At 42.3% G+C, this 24941-nt stretch overlaps 1 protein-coding gene across 3 annotated transcripts in view; it reads left to right on the top strand.

Annotated features, from left to right (window-relative positions):
* Nucleotides 1-15918: 15918 nt before the first annotated feature.
* LOC147436139 (14 kDa zinc-binding protein-like) overlaps nt 15919-24941 on the top strand; it is a 35020-nt gene continuing 25997 nt past the window's right edge. The window contains exons 1-3 of one of the 3 annotated variants that reach the window (XM_086489050.1): nt 15919-16109; nt 16341-16398; nt 16478-16567. In XM_086489050.1, coding sequence (XP_086345176.1) covers nt 16042-16109; nt 16341-16398; nt 16478-16567 — 216 coding nt within the window. In that variant the 5' untranslated portion in view covers nt 15919-16041. The remainder of the gene's footprint in view (nt 16110-16340; nt 16399-16477; nt 16568-24941) is intronic. The other 2 variants (XM_086489049.1, XM_086489047.1) reach the window with 2 other exon arrangements.

Genomic DNA, 24941 nt, shown 5'->3' with positions numbered 1-24941 from the left:
ATTGCAGTGAGTTGATGGGTATAGGTTGAAGCCACTAGATTGCTTCACGGTTGTACATACCAGGTCACTTGGGCTGAGTTGGCCTTCAAGTGGGAGTTTGTTGGGATTCAGGCCAACTGGCCAGACATCCCACTTACTACTTACCCATCTACTAACTTAACCATTATACGCTTATTCTTTAATACAACATAATAAGCAGCTGCAAACAGGATAACGTTGTTGTGCACTCCACCCAAAGCAGCTCTCTCTCTCTCTCTCTCTCTCTCTCTCTCTCTCTCTCTCTCTCTCTCTCTCTCTCTCTCTGCTCTTGCACTCGCACACGCTTCACGTGGCACCTTCAATACTCACTATAGTTATCTTTGTTCCTCTACTCTCAATGTTAATAGTCCAATTCCATTACATTGGTGTCAGAGCTATTGGTTTCTCTTTTGTTGCTTAAGAAGAGAGGTCCTTAAGTTGTCCATGAAAGGTTGGACCTATTCATTGCAAGAGGGTAAGTTTGACATGGATATGTTAACTTGGTTTAAAAGGACTTAGTTCGATGTACATTGTTAGGAACTATAGATTTAATAACGGAGTCTTTCGGGGCTTGCCTTTGATTTAACCATTATTGAGCTACTAGCAATCTCAACCGGAACCATAATCAACCGAGCAATGCTAGAACCTCTCCACTACTCTTTGCTATCAACACCCTCTTAACCACGAGTGTGGTTGCTTGAGAGCTAATTTTCAAAAGTAAACAAGGGTAGCAACTTGAGTTTTGAGTTGCCAAAGCACAAAGTAGCATATACATAAGTTTAGTTATCATGGCTGACAATAATAAAGAGAGTAGAATGGATATTGAAAACTTTGATTTTGCACATGAAAATGCTACTGATGATGCCTCAATGTTTGTGGACTATCTATCATGTTACTAGGTTGCAACAAGCTATGGGCAACACTGCCTTGTAAACAAAGTTACCCAACAACTTCGTGCTTGTGGGATTTCCCTACCTCTCTAAGAAAAGAGAGATCTTAGGAAGTCTCTTGTTGAGACTTCCAAAAGAAGACTCTCTCTCCAATAAGAGAAGAGGAGGAATCTAATGAACGAAAAAGAAGCAAATCTCCAAATTCGTCAGAAGATGTGGTTCCACAAAGACGACGGTCGCGACAATCTCCAATTCCTCCCAAGAGTAAAAGATCGACCTATAGTCCTTCTCCTCATCACTCGAAAGGGAAGAGAGGAACCAAAGGAAGAGAAGGGCGAGAAAGAGGACACTCTCTTCTCCATCTTCTTCATCCTCCTCCTCTTCCAACGAAAGCAGCAGCAGCTATTTTCCTAGAGAATACAAGAAGGGAGGACCCCGTAAATCCTATGCTGCTTGGAAAAGGTCCTACAAGCTTAAGAAGTTCAAGGAGGGAGGAAAGAGCATCTCTTTTCTCACCTATGATAGCACCTTTGGTGCTACAGACAAAGTTTTGACCTTCATCCAACAATTTGATGTGGCCTTTCTAGGGCTTCACAAAATCCTCCAAGCTACATCATGAAGCTATGCACTTCCAAAAGTCTGCCCGACAATAGTGCGCTAGCATCCGTGGCAATGATAAAGCTCCCAAGACATGGAAAACTCTATGAGTTTCCATCATAAAGCAATTTCTTTTTAAGTGACGTCGAAGATAAAGTGCTCACTGAGTGGTGAAGCTTGAAGCTACTCCCCAACGAGTCTATCCACAAGTATGTGGAAAAGTTTTGGGATTTACATCTCAAAGCTACAATCTTCCAAAAGATAGACTTCGCCGAGCAAAAGCAACAATTTTGTGTGGGGTTACCCAAAGAAATGGCCGAGTATGTCAACTCTCAAAGGCCTAGGACCATCACCGAAGTCATCCACCACACTATGGTTGCTTTGTGCATGAATTTCCAACAAGGGGGATAAAGGAATGCTAAGCCCATGGAAAACAAAGAATGACATGAATGAAGAGGGAAGAACAATTCTCAAAATTCTTCCCAAGGTAGCTCCAACAACAACAAAAAGAACAAGACAGAGGAGAAAGGAGTTTACAAAGGTAAAAATAAACTCTCTCTTGAAGAGCTAGAGACTTTTCACAAGGATCACAAATATTTCAAGTGTGGGGAGCAAGGACATGGTTATCGTTCTTGCCTCAAAAGAATTGCACACAATGAGACTCCTAGAGCTTCCACAATTGAACCTCCAAAAGAGGATACTCGTTGCAAAGGATCATCCCTCTCCTATGCTTGGGATAAGGTGAGGGAGCATGATTCCTTCATCCTTTTTGACCCTGGCTCTACTCACAACTTCATAAACAGAGTTGGCCACTAAGTTGGGTATACAAGCTTTCGAGATGGGAGATACTATGACTGCCAATGGAGCTTTCTAGGGAAAACAAGCCTCCATTACTCTTTTGATCGGGAAATTGAGGCTTCATGTCCAAAGCTACGTCGACAAAGAGGAATCATCTCCCCTCTCCAACATGAAAATGTTATCCTAGGGGCACCATGGTTCAATTGCATGGATGCCAACATGAAATTCCCTAATAGGAGAATTTATTTCACCTACATGCAAAGAACATGTAAATAGATGCTAATGAGTCGGGTCATACTATACCTCTTGTAAATTCACCTGCTTTTGATAAGACAATGAAAAGCTCAGTTTTCACGTATATGACTTTTGTCAAAGAGTCCATAAATGATCCTAATATTTTACCAAATCAAAGTGGTAGGAATCAGGAAGAATTAGGTTTGTCTAATTTTCTAAATAGATTCTAAGATGTTTTAATCGATGACATCCCTATGGAGTTACCTCCAAAATGAGGGGATGATGACCATAAGATAGAGCTTCTACCTGGGAGCTCACTGCCTAATAAACCTCCTTATAGAGTTTCTCAAACTTAACAAGAGGAGATTACGAGGCAAGTGCATGAACTAGTAGACAAGGGGATCGTGAGGCCTAGCTCCTCTCCCTTTTGTTCACCCATCCTATTAGTGCAAAAGAACGACGGCACATATCGTATGTGTGTCGACTATAGAGCACTAAACTGGATCACTATCAAAAACACATTTCCCGTATTGTGGGTAGAATATCTATTTGATAAGCTACAAGGATCTACCTACTTTAGTAGGATTGACCTTAAAAGTGGCTATCATCAAATAAGGATAGTGAATGAAGATATTATAAAGACCGCTTTTCGCACAATGTTTCGTCTTTATGAATATCTTGTCATGCCTTTTGGTTTGACCAATGTTGTGGCCACATTCAATCACCTAATGGAGAAATTTTTTTGGCCCTACCACAAGTTTAGTTTTCTCTGATGATATCATCATCTACTCCAATTCTCTCGATGATATCATCATCTACTCCAAATCTCTTGAAGAGCATTATCAACATCTCCACGTAATCTTTCAAGCTTTGAGGGAAATTAAACTTTAAATAACCAAAAGAAGAGTGAACTTTTCCTCAAGAGATTCGATATTTAGGTCACATTATCTCTCAAGATGGTATCCGTATGGATCCCACAAAATTTGACGTAATAAAAGGACGGCCTAATCTAAGGAATCTACTTGAGCTATGAAGATTTATTGGTTGTGTGTGTGCATACTATAGACACTTCATAGAAAAATTCTCACAAATAGCAGGACCATTACATGAATTGACAAGAAGAATGTTAAGCACATATGGTTTGCCAAAGAGAAGAATGCTTTTGACAAGCTCAAAGAAAAACTTACCTCTCAACCTGTACTTTACAATGTCGGATCTCTCAAAACCATTTGAGTTCCAATGTGATGCTTGTGGCGGTTGCCTTGGAGCAGTTTTGCTTCAAGAAGGGCATGCCATGGCATACGAGAGTCAAAGACTCAATTCCAATGAGCGAGTGTTGGATATATACAAAAAGGAGCTACTAGTTGTCCTGCATGCCCTTGACGCATGGAAGCATTATCTTTTGGGTACTCCATTCATCCTACGAACGGATCACCAAAGTCTTAAGTATTTCATGACGCAAACCAATCTCTTTGACAAACAAATGAGGTGGGAAAATTTTCTTTCTCAATTCAATTTTAATATTGCTCACATTGATGGCAAGCACAAGCAAGTAGCTGATGTACTATCACACAACCAAGGGCGAATGTGGTGTCTATAACAACTCACAATGATCTATCTTCCATGATAAATGAGTATGCTAGTGACCGTGATTTCAAGAATATAATCTCAGTCCTTGCCTTAGGGAAGAAAGAAGAACCATTCACCTTGAAGGATGGCTATCTTCTCCATGGCAACAAGCTACGTGTTACCCACTCTCTTCATGAGACGGTAATGTATGAATCCCATGATCCTCCCTATGCGGGGCATAAAGGGATTCAACCTACTCTTCTAGGAGTAGAGACGTATTTTTACTAGCCTACCGTGAAAGTAGACATATAAGAGTATGTTTCAAAATGTGTGGTATGCCAAAAGACAAAGTATGATAAGGGGAAACAACTTGGATTACTGCATCCATTTCCAATTCATAATTCACCATGGGAAAGCATAACCATGGATTTTGAAATCATAGTGGGAAGACCTGAAAGTCCCTTGCTACTTAAGGTACATGGGAATATATTTGTTGCCGATGAGTATAGCCGAGACCTACAAGAATCTTTCAAAAGATTAAGGAGGTTATATCCATCTCACACCAAAGGCAAAAAGATGATGCTAACAAGCACAGAAGGGCCTTAACTTTCAAACAAAAATATTGGGTCCTACTCAAGTTTCCCAAGGCTCAATTAAGGCAAACTACGGGCAAAATTCCCACGAGCCACCAAAAGTATTATGGTAAGGTAGCAAAAAGATACTATGGTCCTTTTAAAATCCTAACGAGATGGCCTATCAACTCAAGTTGCCCAACCATTGGTTCATTCACAATGCTTTTCATGTGAGCCTATTAAAGCCTTACAAAGGAGAACCAATCATTGAGGACCCACCCGAGATCGAAGATCAAGAAGAGGTGCTTCAGTCCAAATCCATTCTTCAACATGAAGACAAGGTACTAAGACATGGTAAGATTATCTGACGGTATCTTATTAAGTTCAAAAATTTATCCTTTTGAATATGCTAGATGGATGCAAGGAACACAACTTAAGAATAGTGTGAACCTTGTCGATGCTTACAATGCTACATTAGAGTAAGAAAATGTAAATTTTTCTTTTAAATGAACAATGTTTTTGTCTTATAAGACTAGATGTCTCTTTTTATTGTGCACAAATTTAAGCAGTATGCATGCTTAGAATCATGTTTGTGATGACGATGTCTCCCAAACACCAAATAGAATTTGTCACCCTACTTTGGAAGTATGATATGGACTAAAGAGAAAACATGCTTGTGACAGTTAAGTCTCCCAAGCACCAAATAGACAATTCATCCAGTCTAGAATGATGTCGTAGGGTCAAAAGGGATCCTCTACCCACTAGGAAACATAGATTAATGACTAAGGCTTTATCTTCTGTACATCATAGTCGAGGACGATTATGATTTCAAGAGAGAGATAATGTCATAAAATCTAATATCTAACTAATCCAAATGGTTTTCTCATATTGATCTAATCATTTAATGTGGGAAAATAAATGGGAACAAGAGTTAGAATATAGACATGTGCTTTTAGATCTATCTCAGCACGGGACCAAAGGGAGAGAAGGCAACGGGTCCAAATGGGAGATGGTCTAGCAAAGAGCATTGGCCAGATAATGGAGCTTAAAAGACCTTAGGGCTAGACTCATTAAAGGCCTCCAAAGGTTGGTGTTTAAAGTCCTTAGACCTAGGACCTTAGGCAAGTTGGGACTGACTTTGAGGTGGGAACCTTGCCCAGGCTTGAGGTGCTTGCTGACTAAGGTGCTTGAGGTGCTTGTCGTGCTTGTTGACTAAGGTGCTTGAGGTGCTTGTCATGCTTGCGGGATAAGGTGCTTAAAGTCAATGGAATCCCTACATAAGAGGGGGTGATCCTTGAAGCTAGGGGATGAGAACAAACTCACACACACTCTCAAGGCAAGCCAAGACTTAAGAGGCAACAAGGACACATGTCAAGCCCCTCCCCGTGTTGCCCTCATGGTGTGCTTGAATCCTATTGGATGACCTTTAGAGAAGTCCAATGAGAATTTAGACTAATTAAATAATTATCCAAGCATTATTCAAGCTCTCTCTCCAAAAGGGGTAAGGAGGACACTTGTCCAAATGCTACCATTATTACTTAGATATGATAATGCATGTGCTTGGATAAATTTGGTGAGGTACAATCATGTGAGCGCTTGAGCTAGGAAGGGGGGTCGAACAAGGCAAGAGAGGACTCTCCCTTTTGCTCATTCTCTCCCGCACACTCACACACATTCTCCCATTGTGTGAGAGCAAGAGCTTCATCTCCTTCTCCAATATTGAGAAATTGAGAGCCTACACCAACACCTCTTTGCTATGGAATGCAAATCCAACCAAGATCCATGCTTCAAAGCTATGCTTTCCATCTTCTTCATCTCCATTACTATGCTATGCTAAGCTCTATGAGTAATGGTATGAGAGAACACTACTTCTTTCTCGTATGTTACTTCTTCTTCCTCTTCCCTTCCCTCACTCCCTGCTAGCTTTCTCCACTTCTGAAGGTGTTTGAGGTCTTGGGATTGAGGTTGAAGACATGTTAATATTTTTGCAAGTTAGTTAAGGGAATAATTTTGGTGTATGAAGTCTACCATCTTCATTGCACCAACAAGGTCTCAAGGAACACAAGCTTGTATTGTACCAAGTCTCTCTTTATGGGGGAACCTATAATACAAAAGCCTTTTGGAGGGGGGATTGGCTCCACATAAATCCGGTCCTCAACTATTGTCAATTTCTCTAATTCTCTCTCTCTCTCTCTTACAAGTATTGTTCATGCCAATTTAACTAGGTATAATGGTTATTTTGCTATCTGTATTCTCTTTATGCTCTTGAAGAGTTCTCATAAAAAAAATGCTCACTACAATTATTTTAATTCCGCTACCCTCAATGTTATTAGTCCAATTTTGTTACATCTGGAAGCCTTGCTTTTCCCCTCCGCTTGATAGCACAAAGAGGACATATTAAAAGAGATATCGACCAAAAAAATCTATGGCCCAATTGATTTACAACCTTGTTGTGACTCAATGCAAGCCATGCTTGCCTTAATTGTTTTGCAAACTAGAAAATAACAATGCATCATGGCATGTAGAGTACCAATTTTGCAAACTTCAAGCATTCATGTGGAATTAAAAAGTAGCGATCATTCTACTTGCAAATCCATGCAGATGAATGGGAATTGCTAAATCTAGCTTATGTATACCCCTTGGATGGTAGTCATTGTAAAACCAATTTGAAATTGAAACTAAAACTAGAAAATGAGTGCTTGGCAACTTGTCGGATGCACCAATACCTTGTATGTAGGGGAAAAGAACTTTGAGAGCCTTCACCCTCCTTGAGAGTTGGAGGAAAAGAAGCACCTCAAAGAAAACATTGCCAATTGAAAACAATTAAGAACTACCATACTTAGAGATAATTAGCCTTGCTAATTTCAATACCACTAAGTCAGAGAGAAACGTCATTGCAATGTGAGCTTGTTTACTTTGTAAATGCCCATTGAAAAAGACTTTGTCTAATCCGAGGGCGAAAAACAGGGAAAATTTTGTGTGATTGCACTGCCTGAGTGTTGCAATCCAAGCTTGTCTCGCCAGTTGATCAAACATGTCGTCGTATACTTTCAATTGCTTTGAATTCTCTCGTAATGGTAGATTATGGGCCCTTGACCCTGATTGTTGTTACCATCGTGGCCTGATGTAGGCTCTGCTTGCCTTTGGCTAGGGGGCTGCCGACCATGGGCACCCTCCCTTCCCTCCTTTAAAAAAATATATATGTTACCATATACATGTGGTAGTGATGTGTGTGAACACACTTAGGACCGTTGGGGCATGTTTTTCCCTCACTAGGAGGTTTTTCCCCCCCTTGCATTGTATATACGCCCATCATTCTAAGGCTATCTATCTTTCCATTGCACATTAAGTAAAACACTCTCTATTGTGTGCCTTGATCTTCTCGTCTTCTCCAAGCTGTGTGTTTTCTTGCAACACTAATTCCAACAATTGGTGTCAGAGCAGGTTGCGTCCTCCCGGGCTTAGTCATCATAGCTCCAATACAGCCTACTCACTTTCTTCGATTATTGTGTTTCGCTCAAATTACTGTTTCAAGCTCATTTCGGCCGCCGTTTCCACTACAGACAGTACTGTGCAGGCTATTTCATCATTTTGTGAAGAATCTCTGTCTCAGTGCCATTTTCTGCATAACAGGTCCCTTATAGTCTTCTACGATTTGTGTTATATAGCACGTGTTGTTCCCACTTCGTTTCTCCTCTTTTCGGGCAATTTTTACATTAGGTGCAGGCATTCGCCATGGCCAACAACAACACAGTTGTGTTCAAGATGTGCTGATGAGGAAAAATTGGATGGGGACAATTACCGTATGTGGGCTTACATGATGCAACATGTTCTTGTGTGCAAAGGGTGTCTGAAATATTGTGCAGGGCATTGATGTACGTTTTGGTTATGAGGATGTAGGTGATGTTGAGGATGTTGCAGGTCTTGCTGCAAGGATTGCTACTGTTAGAGTTGTTTTGGCTACAATAGAACAAGCTCGTTGGGATGTAAAAGATGTGCAGGCTCATGCATTGATTGCGTTGTCTGTGAAGCGCACCATTACTCCTCACATTCATTCAACTCAATCTACAAAACATGCTTGGGATATTCTGGTTGGTCTTTATGCAAGTCTCAATTAGGCAAAAATTGCATCTGCATAAAGAGCTGAAGTCGATGATTATGCATGAGGAAGATGATATGGACACTTTCCTTGTTGGTGTCAAGGATATCAATGAGCAACTTATTTTTGTAGGTGAAGTCATTTTAGACAGTTCACTTGTGCATACTATTCTTGATGCTTTGCTAGATTCTCTCTACCAGACTTTTGCTAGTACTTGGAGACTTATGACCCAAGGAAATCCTGAAGTTGTCAAGTTTGATGCATTGTGCACATTGCTATTGCAAGAGGCGCTTTCCAAAAAAAAAAAGGGGCTAGACAGCGTGCAATTGAACATGCCTTTATTGTTGCTCAAAGAAAAGGTGGCAACAGTAATGCAGCCACTTCTCATGGTTCTTCTGAAAATGAAAAATTACATGTTCCTAATGATTTTGCTGGCAGCAATTCGTCTATAAATTCTGGTGATAAGGACAAAAAGAAGATGCGTTGCCATTATTGTAAAGCTATTGATCACTTGATCAAGCAGTGACCTAAGTTGAAAGCCAAAGAGGTTGGTCCCCCCCCCCCCCCCCCCCTCTCTCTCTCTCTCTCTCTCTCTCTCTCTCTCTCTCTCCACCCACACACAAACACATTCACACACGTGTGCACACACACAAGCAATATTTCTCTCTTCCTTGCACGCATGCACACACACACACACACACACTACACGCATGCTCTCTCTCTCTCTCTCTCTCTCTGAGCAAGAAAGTTTTTTGCATACTGTGTACAGAAGAGACCTCTGGAGATGCTCAATGGCATTTCACCTAGGGGATGTACAAAATAGGGATAACAATGTGAGGGCTATGTATACATCAAGGCGGCATGTAGGAGGAATGCAAAATGAACCACTGGGGAGATTCATAATGTCATGTGATGTGACCATGCTCCACATGGAAAAGAATTGAAGATCTCGTCCATGTCTAAACAAGTGAGCATCTACGCCTCTTCAATACCCTGGAGGAGCCTGTAGAAGTAGAGTATGTAGCAACTCTCCAAAAGGGTGTCAAAGTGGTGGATGTGGGAGATGACTTTGAGGCTAGAATATGAGCACAAGATGCCTTCCACTTGGTCCAAAGAATGATGTTGTGGATCAAACTATAAACTATGCCCCGTTTGGTAGGCATCCAACTAATGACTCATAACTTGAATAATTTTTGTTGCCAGGGCTAACCATGACCACTTCCACTGCAAATAATGTTTGGCTTAGTAGCCACCATAGCATATATGAAACTACCCACTGCTGAGGAATACAAAATCTTAGACATCTTGGCCTTTTCAGAATCTCATTAGGAGAATCATCCTTGCTAAGTTTCACATATACCAACATTGGGGTACTAGATGCCTTCTCCCTTGCATATATGAAATGATGTACCTTGTGTATGTACAATTCTGAGTCAACTCAAGAATCCCCTTGGATCTGTTACGTATGATATGCATACCAAGAAAGTGACTAACTTCTACCAAATCCTTCATAGCAAAAATCTAACCCAACATTTGCTTTAAATTGGCACTCTCATAAGTATTCTCCCCAACGATTAGCATGTCATTGGCATATAACACTAGCAGGATAAGTGAACCAGCATTGAGCTTCTTCATTCTACAAACATTGATCCTCTTAAATCCTCTTATATCCACGAGATTGCAATGTATCAAATTTTTGACACCAATGCCTGCATCCTTGCCTCAAGTAGATTACACACGAGCTCTTCTTTGCTTGGCTTAACAAACCCTTTAGGTTGCTACAGGTATACATCCTTTTAGAGATCATTGTGATGGAAATTCGTCTTCGCAGTCATTTGGACTAACTCCAACTTCTCAATAGCTACTAATCAAATCATCATATACAAAGTAGTCGTCTTGACTCGTAGCTAAAGGTTTCAAGCAGGAGAAAAGTGTAGAGTTTGACAAAATCTTATCACCTTTCTCCTTCTCAAACCCTTTAGCTACGAGTTTAGCCTTAGGATTAGGATTTCTTGATGTATACTTATTCTTGTAAAACCATTTGCAAGGTGGAGCTTTCTTTCTCTCATGAAATTTCACTAATTTCCAAGTGTCATTTTTGACAATCGAATCATATTCTAGTTGCATTACTCGCTCCTACTATAGCTTAGTATTCATCTGCATGGCTTTTGGAAGCAAGACGGTTCTCTACAATCAGTCAGCATGACATAAACCATACATGACTAAAATTGCTCAAGCAGATATGTGGCTCTACTAGAGCATTTCAAACCTTGACTCTTGCTCTATGCTCTCTCTAGAGTGTTGCTAGTAAAAGGCTCCCAACTAGACTTCTGAGTTCTTATCAAATTTGAGGCAACATCCTCAAATGTGGTTCTTTTGTATTCAACCTCTTTGACATGTTTCTTGTGCATCTTCAACTCATTTGTGAATTGCAAATAATTTTGCAAGATTCCAGGTGCCAGAGGAAATAGCCAATCTCTCCATCTACACCATATCCACCAACAAAGATGCATTTGTGTGACTTTGAATCAAGTTTCTTTTTTAGATCCTTTGGCATATGAGCATATGCCTTGCAATTAAAGACACATAAATAATCATAGTGTGGTTTCTTGCTTGACAACAACTCATCCTGTAATTCAATGGTGCACTAGGCAATCTATTGATGATGCAAACCACTACCAAAATAGATTTAGCACAAAAGCCTTGTGTCAAATTTTCCATGAAAAGCATAGATGTAATGCACACATGAATTGTGCAGGCTACTCCATTTTGGACAGGCATGTAAGCTGCAGTAAACTGCCACCAAATCCCTTTCTTTGCACAAATTGAATATTCTATCATGTCTCTCGAGACATATTTCCCACTATTATCAGTCCTCAAGCCCTTAAGCATTTTGCTCTGAGCAAGTGCAAAGAACTTTTGAAACGTAGAAAATACTTCATCCTTATGTTTCAAAGGGTAAAAATTCCAAGTATCTATAAATGTTACAAAGTAAGTGGCTTCTCCTAGAGACTTGGTCAACATAGGACCACATACATCGCTATGTACAAGCTCTAGTTGCTCAACACACCTTCTTTTCAATGGAAAATGAATAGTCCTAGTTTGCTTGCGATTAATACAATGTTCACACATAGAAATTTCTTTCAAACTCAACACTTACAAATAATCAAAACATGCTGGAATTTTCATTTTTGTCTCATCTAATTTAGTTAGCTATGCTAGAATCAATAGACGACAACTCAACTTTAGAATATATATTTCTTAAACAAAAGACACATGCATGGAGTTCTAAGAACCATATTTTGACCTTTGAGAACTACAAAATTTCCCTTCTTGACAATCCATGAACTGTTTCTAGACATAATTGTGTATCCAAAGTCATTTAGCTATCTCTTAGCTAACTCAAAAACGTATTTGACATTATTTAGCATAAAGTTCATGCCACTTGAAGTACTATATCAAATTCCAATGATCTCAAGCATGCAAGAACCCTCCAATTGTGTGTTTAATCGGCATCTTGTGTGACAAAAACATTTACAGTGAAATATGAGGTGAAAACCAAGATGTATGAGGTATGAGTTATTTTAGAAACATCATGAGTCTTAGGTGACTCTACAAGATTGATTTCCTCAAGCTTAGCTTTGCCCTTTGCATCATGGTCAGACTTCTTAGTCTCCTTCTGCAACATGATAATCCTTTTTCACATGCCCTTTCTTATGGAAATAGTAGCACTCAACATTACGCATGGAACCACGAGACTTACTACAAGAATTCTTGCAATCTTAAACTTGGCACGATCATGAGTGCACCCTCTCTCTTTGTGAGACTGTGTAACATAAGCATCACCACTCTTGGTAGGCTCAAGAGATTTCCTACGAATCTTCTCGGCTCGATTACATCATTGTAGACCAACTTGTTTATAGGCACATGATTACTTATGGTTGTGCAAAAAGTATCCAAGGAGGAAGTTAGAGTGCATAACAAGAAGATATATTGGACCTCTTCATTAAAATTGAGTCCTTCGGGTGTTAATTGGCTGAAGATAACGTTGAACTCGTTCAAGTGTTTAGAAACAGTGCTACCTTCTTTCAAACGAAGTTCAAATAGCTCTTTTATCAAGTAAATTAATAATTTTCTCTCATATGTGTTGCATAATTTATCCCGTAATGCTTTAAAAAAATGGCTTCAACAACAATAATGAAATACATTGATTGTGCAAGAGGCAAGTCAATAGTGGATCTAGCTTTAGCAACAAGTGATTTCCAATCGGCATTTGTGTAACCATCGCCCTCTTCACATTCAACAATGGCTCCAATTACACTTTTTGGATCAAAACATCGTAAGTTTGCTCCTTCTAGACACTGAAGTTTGTGCCAATGAACTTTTTAATGTTATAATCCACTTTTTAATGTTATAAATGTCCTTCTCAAAACTAAAATCCATGACTACCAAGTGTTAGTTTTATGGATAAATTTTGGGAAAATACGCACAGTTTCCTCAATAAAATGAGTCAAATCTCAAATTGAATTGAGTAAAAGTTCTATCAAAAGTATAAACAAGTGTATAAAGAGTGTCAAATGACTATAGGTGCATCAAACATTGATCACAAATGACCAACACAATTCCATCAAGCTTGCAACTATAGCTTCTACACTTTCAGTGTGTTTTTCAACCCATTCTTTCAAACAACTATGTCCCTTATACACTCTTCTATTAAGCAAATGAGGGGAAGAAAGTGTGGGTTCATCTCTAGCAAGCATTGTGATGTGCCTTCACTTGCAGGACATCCTTTGTCTTCATGCTTGGCCTTGAAAATCAGAGCACTATAACACCCTTTTACAAATATGCCCCAATTCAAAGCAATGAAACAACCCTCCCTCAAAAGCAACGACATTTGCCATGGATAGAAGAGGACAACATTCTCCATGGATAGAAGAGAGGACATGTCAAAAGCTCTTCATGCATATGACGATGAGGGTGCGTCACTTCAAGAATGCACTTGCCAGTTTGGCACAAGCAATATTGCGATAAGGGAATGGATGAAGGGTAGAACCAAAAGTAAGCAGAGAGGCCCATGAATTGTCATCCCTTCTGATGAAGAGAAATCACTTGCTGCATGGCCCTTCCAAATGCAAGATGCAACACAAAGGGTGACACCAGAATGCTTAAAGCTGAAGGTGGCAAACAAGGGAAACCCCTTTCACAAAGGGGATCCTAGGTAAAAGTTGGTGGGATTGTTTTAGGCATTGACATCCAGAGATTACCTTCCGTACAACACAAGTCTCGATCAATCAAGAGCAATTGCATTGAGGCCAGAGGTAGTAAAGAGCTTCTACAACAACCTACACAATGTGTTCCAAGAGCACAACTACCTCTTGAAAACGTATGGAATGCGGGTGAAATTGGGCAATTAGGTAAAGATAAAGGTATGAGAGTGCTAGCTAAAAAGGGCTCCAAAACTGTGTATGTGATCACCCCAAGCTCTAGGGTATGGATGACTATGCTTTGTTGTGTGAACGTTATGGGAAGGGCATTACCTGGATACTACATTTTCAAGGGAAAAAAAGGCAATGTTGAATTTCTTAGAGGAAGAAAGGAGCAGTGATGTCTATGCAAGGAAAGCATGGACGACATGTCAGTTGTTTGAGGCTTGGTTGGACCACTTCAAAAGCCACCATGCCATCCCCTCTTGCCACAACACAATGCCATCTACTTATAGTACACAAACCTAGAGGTGGTGGAGAAAGCCTTTGAGTGGGGAATAGACATAGTCACCCTTCCTGCCCATACTTCTCAAAAGCTCCAACTTCTCGATGCAATGTAGAGACACTTCACCACAAACTCAAGAATCTTGATGTAATATAGTATGGATTTCAAAAAATGGTCCAAAATTCTCATTTGTATTCCTAGCTGTGCTCAATGCTTGCACCAAAAGTGCTCGATGTAGTTTGAATTAAGAGTAGGGTACTCTCAACTTTTTTATTTTCTTCAAGTGAGCAATTACACCTTTCAATTAATGCTTTTGTTGAACCTTATGATGCTCTACTGTCAGGATTAGTGCTTTACTAGAACTTTAGTATGCATGCTCACATCCAAGAACACAATGCACTATATGCTCACACCCAAGTACACATTGAGTTGCATGCCACAAAAAGTGGTCCATCCAACATGAGTTATAAGAGAGTTTAAGTGCTCAATTGGATGTTGCACAAGGAGAGCCTCTTTGCTTCTTCTTGGAGACCATTTGGCTTAACTCGCATTAGCGTCTCTCTGATGAGCAATACCTGAAATCTAGAGTTGCTTATCTCCAAGCCCTTTGCTGTTGTCATCTTTGCTCATGCTGCTCATCTGCATCTCTCCATTCAACACCATTCTTCAACAATACACATGCTCCTCTGTGGCTCATCATTCTTTAGTGAGTACCATTCTTGAGGATGCTCATCTGTTGCTCATCATTCAACAAAGCAAGCACCATTCTTGAGCATGCTCAACTGCAGCTCATCATTCACTGAAGTGAGCACCATCATCTACTGCTCATCTCATGCCCACTCCCTTCTCCTTTTGCTCATCTCAAAAGCCCTTTGTTGTTGTTTATGTTTGCTACTGTTAGTAGGCGCATGCATGTGTGTGTGTGTGTGTGTGTGTGAGAGAGAGAGAGAGAGAGAGAGAGAGAGAGAGAGAGAGAGAGAGAGAGAGGCATGCACTTAAACTAGGTGCAATAAGTGCAATGAATGAATAGCACATGGAGAGGATGTAACCCTCCTCTGAGGTAAAATAGGGGTTGACCTAATTAGTGGGCATTTTTTTAACACTAGCTTTCAAAAAGGCTGCTCAAATGAGTGAATAGCACGTGGAGAAGATGTAACCCTTCTCTAAGCTAAAAGAGGGATTGACCTAATTAGTGCACATTTTTTTAACACTAGCTTCTGCTCAAATGAGAGGCTCATACTTTTCAATTGCCACCAAGTTTTTAAAGTGCCCACCCTACCTGCTAGGGATGGAGCACACAACACAAAGGATGCAGTTTTGAACTGGTCCACTAAATTGGCCCCTCTACCCTAGGTTTTCATGGTTGGTAATTCAAAGCTTCGCGCTTTGCGTCCCTAGGCCTAGATCACTTACCAATTCGGATTTCCCATCGCGCAGCTAATGTGTGTATAAACCAATTGCCCTTCATTTCACCGTCATTTTTATGCAGTGATCTCGGTGAAGGCTGGAGAAGCGCTTGGGTGTGTTGAGCGCCCACATTCGAGGCGCCAGCAGCATGGCGGATGGCGAAGAAGCAGCTGCTCAAGTTGCAGCTCCGTTGCGAGACACAGGAGCACCTACCATGTAAGCCCCCCCCCCCCCCCCCCCCCCCCCCCCCCCCCCCCCCCCCCCCCCCCCCCCCCCCCCCCCCCCCCCCCCCCCCCCCCGCCCAAACCAACAACAAGATTCCTTCTTTCGAAAAGAACTCACACACATACGTATACAGGGATCTCTGCACCGGGCTAAACTTTGGTGTTGTTTCCTTGGTTTCGTTCTTGTTCTTGCTCTTGACTGCATGCCATGATACATGTGCAGATTTGATAAGATTCTCAAGAAAGAAATTCCGTCAACAGCAGTGTATGAAGATGATTTGGTAAGGCCTGGACCTTGTGGGTATGGGTAGTAATATTTGCCGCTCAATTTGACAGATACTTTGAATTTTCCTTCTCAAGGTTTATGCATTCAGGGACATATCCCCGCAAGCACCGACACACATTCTGATTATACCTAAACAAAGAGATGGCCTGACTCAACTTATCAAGGTAACTGTCTTTAATGCTTACTATTGGCTTACTAAAACTTGCCTCAGCTTGTATAGTTACAAAGTTGAAGTTCTAGCATAGTCCAAGGAGGATCACTTATCTTGAATATGTCGTCAATTTTTTTACAAACATGCTTGTGAGCATTTAAATTGCAATCTTATTTTTTTGCAAGCATTAGCAGTTGTTTTTCTCTCACGGAAAAAGAGATTATGTTCAGCTTTGAGATGCTTTTCCTCCTCCGTACAGGCTTCTCATCACAAATGCACTAGCCCTTCGTTGTGGGTTGGCCACCCTACCCTCCTCCTTACAGGCTTCTCATCACACGTGCACTAGCCCTTTGCTGTGGGTTGGCCACCCTACACCTACTAGCCGCTAATTTGCACTGATTTGCTGAGGTGGCAGCGACATGCTTACGTGGCAGCTTGTAGGGACAGCCCAGCTTTTTGCACAAGGATTTTTGGGCGCTAGTTTTTGGGTAAGAGCTTTTAGAACCTGTTGATTTTGAGGGGCTTTGCTTTCAAGGCCCTACGTAATGGAACGAGTGTGTAGGGTGTCATTTTTTAATGGAGAAGGCGTGAGAGCTTGTAGAGAGAAGGACCCTCGGGAGTTGTATTTTTGTGAACAAGCAATAAAGAAAGAAATATTGTTAGGGCCTCGAGTTTGTGGGGCTAGTGCATTTGGAAGCGGAACTTTGCCGCTTCGTGTGGACTCTCTCTCTCTCTCTCTATTCAAGTTCAGTTGTTGCAGTTTCCACTCGTGTGTTGCAATTGATTTCTCGCTTGGATATCCAATCTTATTTTAGTCGTATTAAAGCTCAGGTGATTCTTCTCTTACGAAGGATCTCGATCCTTTTTTGCGGTTCTAGCTGTGAATCAGACAGAGGACTATGTCCACCGACTATTTGACTCCGGGAAGATGATGAGCACTTCGATCTCAGCGAGGGAACGGGAAGAACTGTGTCACAAAGTGATGACGTGGCTTGGCCTAACTGGTAGACCGGGCGGAATGGCCTAAACTCTAACAACGAGAATCAAAATTTCTTATCAACTTACTAAAGGTGATAGAGAAGCCTAAAAAATAATTAGAGTTAGGATTTTTAAGCCCTAGAGAGAATTTTGCCAAGGGACCCAAAACCTTAAAAATAAAGAAGTAGGACCAAAATCGTATGGAGATGCTGACATGGCAGTGGTGCACGAATTTTCTGCAATTTGCGTTGGACTAGCCCGCGATTTATGGAAGGCCCCGGGGGCGCTAGATTTTGAGTCAGCAACTTTTGGGAGCCAATGCTTTTTGTGTAATTGCTTTTAAATAGGCTAGGGGTTTGTTATAAGTGTGCCAAGGTCTTCCTTATAGATTACAGGGCACTCAACAAGATGACCGTGAAGAACAAGTTTTCGATGCCTCGCATTGAGTGTATCCTCGATAGGTGAAGGTTTTCAGCAAGTCGATCTCAAAAGTGGGTACCATCAAGTAAGGGTATTCAAGGGTGACATCTACAAGATGGCTTTATGCATAGAGCGAGGGCAATGGGAGTATGCTGTTATGCCTTTTGGATTGACAGGTGCCGTGGGTACGTTCAATAGTCTCATGGTAGGTCGTTTTGGAGACATGATTGACGTGTGTTTTTATTTTCATGGATGACATTGTAACAGACTTGGACACTCCAAGTCAAGAATCTACCACGACACGACAGAAATTCACTTCAAAATAGTTCACAATTGGATTCGACACTGGCCTGGCTGAGTTTCGTGCCAAGAGATATTGGCCCCAAAGACTGGCGTCCCTTTCGGTATTTCTTTTTGTATTGCTCAAAGTACGAGGGAGTGATTGGGTCTCACTCTCAGACTCTGCGTCCACATGCTCTGAGAAGTGGGAGGCCAAACTACTCTTTTATAGATTTACAAGGGATGCTAAAAGCAGAGCCCCAAAAACTGTCCCAAAAGCTGCCCATTAAAAATAAAGCAACTTTAAAAATAAAGCTCTATGTCTCTCTCAAGCTTAGCCTATGTGTCCGTGGACAAGCTACACCATAGCAGGGTTTCCGTCAAGTCCAGTCAAGTTAGATTAGAAGTGATCTGCCCAGTCACTCAGTGTAGATGCATATCCTTTGGTTGCACCTTGCATAAGCATAAGCATTTCCATCAGATTCCATCAGAGTCAGTTTGGGGATTTTTCAGATGACTTTATCCCATTATTCCCTATTTTTGACATTTTTCACTTATTTATTAAGTGACTTTTGTTGGGTAGTGTCACGTGACACATCCCAACCCTATGTGTCCGTGGACAAGCTACACCACAGTAGGGTTCAGTCAGTCCGATCAGTTTAGAATAGCAGTGATCTGGCACTTTTGTGAGTCTATTCGTAGACCGTGCATGCCCAGTCACTTAGCATAGATGCATATCCTCCGGTTGCACATAGCATGACCATCGGAATTCCCATCAGAATCCATTAGCATCAGTTAGGGGAATTTTCCAGTGCATTTAGCCTATTTTCCTATTTATTGGGATTTTCACTTATTATTTTTAAGTGACTTTCCTACAAAAGTAGGTAGGGCAATTTTGCTAAGTTTCTATATAAGCAAACCCAAGTTAGCACTAAATGGGAGAAGAGGCAGCAGGAGCACCTTGCTCAATAGGCAACTTCTCAGCAAGACCAACCCCCGCGACTACTCTGGCGTTTTCTCCACAGAAGACCTAGCGTTTTTGCATCAGATCAGCCCTGGCGATCTGTGCACAGCAGATCAGCCCCGGCATCATCACAACACAGCAAATCAGCCTAGCGTTTTTGCATTTGCAGAACCCCGGCGACAGAAGGACCAATTTCAGCCCTGGCGTTTTTGGATTTCAGCAGCAAATTAAGACCGGCAATATTCACCTAAAGTATAGCAGATTCAGCCCGTAAAGACCATCAGTTTTCAGCCCTAAGAAACCTCATTTTTCAGCCAAGAAAACGCAGCCAAAACAGTCATTTTCAGCCACCGAAACAGTCCCGAAATTCAGCGATTAGAAGATCTCAGATTTCAGCCATCGTCGTCGTCGTCGTCACTGTCGTCGTCATCGGCATAGACAAGTTGCATAGTCCATTGCATACGCATTGTACACCTTTGTGCAATCAAAGAATAGACCACTCTCGCCGACGAGAATGGGACCTTCGGAGGAGGGTTTTACAACGTCTTTGGTGTCGTATCTCTTCTCTCTCCTTCTCTCAGTCTCATTCACTTGCACGTACAATATCCACTCACTTTGTTTGTGACCACAACACTCTACAAGACGGAAAGCTCTCTCTTTCCCTAAGAACTAAAAGGAACCTTGAGCAATAAAGATCACTAATCTTGAGAAAATACAACATTCATTCCGCTGCACCTAACATTGGTATCAGAGCTTTGGAAGTGTTCTGCATTACTTAAGGAAAGAACCACAAGAACCACAAGAATTTTTTTTGCTTGATGCGATCGCACGAACCCAAGTTTACTTGGGCGTGGCGATTCCTAATCGTGTTTTGTTGGAAGAGTGACAGGAATCCCAAGAAAGAAGGGCTTGTCGAGCCTCCCCTTGTGTCTCTTTTCACTCATTGAGAGCGGACCGTGCACTTAGCGGCCGGCCAATCGACATGAGGTGGGAAAAAGCAACCTTGGTGTGAGCGCAAGGCCGCCAAGGGGTGCGCTCGCAGAAAAGGGTAGAACTCGGGTGAAGAGAAGATCTTTCTCCAACACGATTTGCAAGCGAAAGAACACAAGAACCTCAAGAACCTTAAGAACCCAAGACCCCCAAGAACCCAAGTTCCTCGTGAACTCAAGAACCCCAAGAACCCAAGTTCCTCGTGAACTCAAGAACCCCAAGAACTCAAGTTCCTCGTGAACTCAAGAACCCACAAGAACCCACGATTGGAGAATGGTCATCACTCGAAGCGGAATGGATGCTTCGCTTGGAGGTGATGAGCATGAGAGAGGCGAAGAAGAATTTTCCCCACCAGGAGGTTTTTCCGACCCTTCCCCATCTACGACAAGGATTGCACTAACTCCTATGGAGGAGTTGGAGCAGATGTTTCTGGAAAGGAAGTTGATACGAGAAGCCAGAAATGCAGAAAGAAAAGCCTACGAAGAAGATATGGCAGCCATCGAGCGTAAGTACCAAGAAAGAAGGGCAGCCATAGAAGCAGAATTTTATCGCGAGAACAAAGCATAAATGCAAGAGTTATTGCGACTCTTTTCTCAAGCTCAGGCACAAATGCAACATAATCGGAAAAAGGAGACTCTCTCAGTCTCTTCTTCTCCACAGCATGACACACAGGAATTGCATGATGAGAAGCATGATGAATTGAATGATAATGATTTGCATGATGATTTGAAGCACAATGATAAGCATGATGATTTGGATGCCAATGATTTGCATAATGATTTGGATGACAATGACAAGCATGATGATTTGCATGATCAAGATGTGATTTCTCACAAGCATGATGAGTTGCATGAAGAGGATGTGATTGCTCACAAGGATGATGTGTTAGTTGATGCTTTTTCTAGCGAAGCTAACCTCGTTGTAGATTCGATCAATCACCTCGAATCGATCTTGGCTTTCGAGTCGAGGTCCACAGATCCCCCACAAGACAATTTGATAGATCCCGAAGAAGCGATCTTGGCTCTCGAGCCTTGGTATAAAGAACCATCACAGGAAGTATTATGTGTTCGCATGATTCGTACGCACGCATTGTTCGAGTGTTTCATTCGTGAAGGTTTCCTGTATTTTAGTCAGCATCGTTATGTGATCCCTTTTCCTAGGCATGACATACTGTATGTTGAGCACGTTTCTTTCATGGATGAGTACGAATGTATGCGGATTGTTCATGAAAAGTTGAAAAGTTCGTATGTCAGGAAGTCACATTCCATGTTTCTTCCGTGGCATGACACAGTTTCCGAAAGAGCACATGAAAGTATGAGCACCACGCATGGGCATTTCCATTGTGATTTGCCACAATTGATTGATTTCGATCAAACACAAAAGATTCGACCGCATTGTTTGCATGTGTTTGATGAACGGGTTGTAACTCCGTCTCTATGTTCATCTACATTGCATACACAGTCTTTAGAGAAGACAAGATTTTTTTCCTTCACTATACATGGAATGGGTATGTTTATGGTTTTGTGTTGGAGATGGTTTCAGGAATTTTTAGCCATGGAGATTCTTGAAGACGAAAGAAGCACGACTCTAGACGAAGTTGAATCAAGAAAGGAGATTCAGAAGACTTTGAGTCGCTTTCGGCGCGGCCCAAAGAAGCAAGCATTGCAGACCTTTATGAAGTTCAAGTACCGCATGACCCACACATCAGAGTGGGCCGACGAAGAGTCCCTTCCAGGATTCCGGATGCTGTTGGCGATCTCCCTCGACGCCATACAGTTCGGTACCAGTACCTCACTTTGAAAAGGAGGGGATGTCACATGACACATCCCAACCCTATGTGTCCGTGGACAAGCTACACCACAGCAGGGTTCAGTCAGTCGGATCAGTTTAGAATAGCAGTGATCGGGCACTTTTGTGAGTCTATTCGTAGACCGTGCATGCCCAGTCACTTAGCATAGATGCATATCCTCCGGTTGCACACAGCATGACCATCGGAATTCCCATTAGAATCCATTAGCATCAGTTAGGGGAATTTTTCAGTGCATTTAGCCTATTTTCCTATTTATTGGGATTTTCACTTATTATTTTTAAGTGACTTTCCTACAAAAGTAGGTAGGGCAATTTTGCTAAGTTTCTATATAAGCAAACCCAAGTTAGCATTAAATGGGAGAAGAGGCAGCAGGAGCACCTTGCTCAATAGGCAACTTCTCAGCAAGACCAACCCCCGTGACTACTCTGGCGTTTTCTCCACAGAAGACCTAGCGTTTTTGCATCAGATCAGCCCTGGCCATCTGTGCACAGCAGATCAGCCCCGGCGTCATCACGACACAACAAATCAGCCTAGCGTTTTTGCATTTGCAGAACCCCGGCGACAGAAGGACCAATTTCAGCCCCTGGCGTTTTTGGATTTCAGCAGCAAATTAAGACCGGCAATATTCACCTAAAGTGTAGCAGATTCAGCCCGTAAAGACCATCAGTTTTCAGCCCTAAGAAACCTCATTTTTCAGCCAAGAAAACGCAGCCAAAACAGTCATTTTCAGCCACCGAAACAGTCCCGAAATTCAGTGATAAGAAGATCTCAGATTTCAGCCATCGTCGTCGTCGTCGTCGTCACCGTCGTCCTCGTCGGCATAGACCAAGTTGCATAGTCCATTGCATACGCATTGTACACCTTTGTGCAATCAAAGAATAAACCACTCTCGCCGACGAGAGTGGGGCCTTCAGAGGAGGGTTTTACGTCGTCTCTGGTGTCATATCTCTTCTCTCTCCTTCTCTCAGTCTCATTCACTTGCACGCACAATATCCACCCACTTTGTTCGTGACCACAACACTCTACAAGACGGAAAGCTCTCTCTTTCCCTAAGAACTAAAAGGAACCTTGAGCAATAAAGATCACTAATCTTGAGAAAATACAACATTCATTCCTCTGCACCTAACAGGTAGTCAGTAGGGCAAATTGGGTAAGTTAATTTATAAGCAAACCCAAGTTAGCATTAATTGGCAGATGAGCAGAGAGCACAACAGGCTTCCCCAAGCAGCATGTGTTCCTCCCTCTCAACAAGAACCTCTCCAACCTTGGTGAGGCCATTTCCCCCGCATCCTCAGCCCCTTTGGTGTCGCCCTCTTCTCTTGCAGTGCTAGCGTTTTCCCCTCTTGGAGCCATCGCCAGCAAACAGGCAGATTCAACGTTTCCTTCACCAAACACTAACGCCAAGCCATCCTCAGCATAACCAGCGTTTTGCTATTCCATTGGCAGTCGTACCCTGCATTTACTAACGCTAGGAAGCAGGGCAAATCTGCAGCAAATCAGCAACACTAACGCAGGGAAAACTGTCAGCAGCAGCATCGTTTTTCAACCTCAGTTGCAGCAGAAGATCCACAGGCAGTAAGTGTGATTTGGCCCTTGCAAAACAGTCAATTTTGCAGCAATAAAAACCCTGCTGTATCAGCGTTTTCTCAGCCAAGGTTTATCCCCAAAAACACAGCCTCAGAGAACTCTAAACCTAGCGTTTTTGCCAGCACTCAGATTCAGCCATAAGTCCACAAGAACAGTCCATTTTCAGCGACAAAAACAGTCCCAATTTCAGCCACCACGAAGCCGTCGACATCACCATCGTCGTCATCACCGTCGTCGTCACCGGCATAGTCCAACAGCATCAGTCCTTTGCATTCGCATTGTACTCTTTCGTGCAATCAAGTAGACCACTCTCGCCGACGAGAGTGGGGCCTTCGGAGGAGGGTTTTACAACCTCTCGGTGTCGTATCTCTTCTCTCTCCTTCTCTCAGTCTCATTCACTTGCACGCACTAGATCCACTCACTTTGTTCGTGATCACCACACTCTCTATAAGACGGAAAGCTCTCTCTTTCTCTAAGAACTAAAAGGAACCTTGAGCAGTAAAGATCACTAATCTTGAGAAAATACAACATTCATTCCGCTGCACCTTAGATTGGTATCAGAGCTTTGGAAGTGTTCTGCATTACTCAAGGAAAGAACCACAAGAACCACAAGAATTTTTTTGCTTGTTGTGATCGCACGAACCCAAGTTTACTTGGGCGTGGCGATTTTTAATCATGTTTTGTTGAAGAGTGACAGGAATCCCAAGAAAGAAGAGCTTGTCCAGCTTCCCCTTGTGTCTCTTTTCACTCATCGAGAGCGGACCGTGCACTTAGCGGCCGGCCGATCGACGTGAGGTGGGAAAAAGCAACCTTGGTGTGAGCGCAAGGCCGCCAAGGGGTGCGCCCGCAGAAAAGGGTAGAACTCGGGTGAAGAGAAGATCCTTCTCCAACGCGATTTGCAAGCAAAAGGAAACCTCAAGAACCTCAAGACCCTCAAGAACCAAGTTCCTTGTGGACTTAAGAACCAAAGACCCTAGTGCATGGTCGTCACCCGAAGCGGCATGGATACTTCGCATTCAGGTGATGAGCATGAGAGAGGCGACGAAGGATTCTCCCCACCAGGAGATTTTTCCAACCCTCCCCCTTCGCCATCTACGCCACGAGTTGTCCTCACTCCTATGGAGATGATGGTCAAATCGATGTTGGACATGATGGCACAACAACAAGAAACGAATCGAGTTGCATTGGCACAACTCGCAAGCAAGGCAGAAGCACAAGAAGCCAAGGACCGCGAGCGCGATGACAATCGCCTTGCTCAAGAACGTGAGCGCATTGCTCTTGCTGCAAAACAAGAAGAAAATCGGCTTGCTTTCGAAAGCGAGCGCGATGAAAGAGAAGCTCAAAGGGAGATTCGCCATC

Source organism: Adiantum capillus-veneris, chromosome 18 (genome assembly GCF_014529385.1).
Source record: "Adiantum capillus-veneris isolate H3 chromosome 18, ASM1452938v2, whole genome shotgun sequence".
NCBI lineage: Eukaryota > Viridiplantae > Streptophyta > Polypodiopsida > Polypodiales > Pteridaceae > Adiantum > Adiantum capillus-veneris.
Note: the sequence above shows the minus strand (reverse complement) of the source record. Positions and strands in the feature narration are given on the sequence as shown.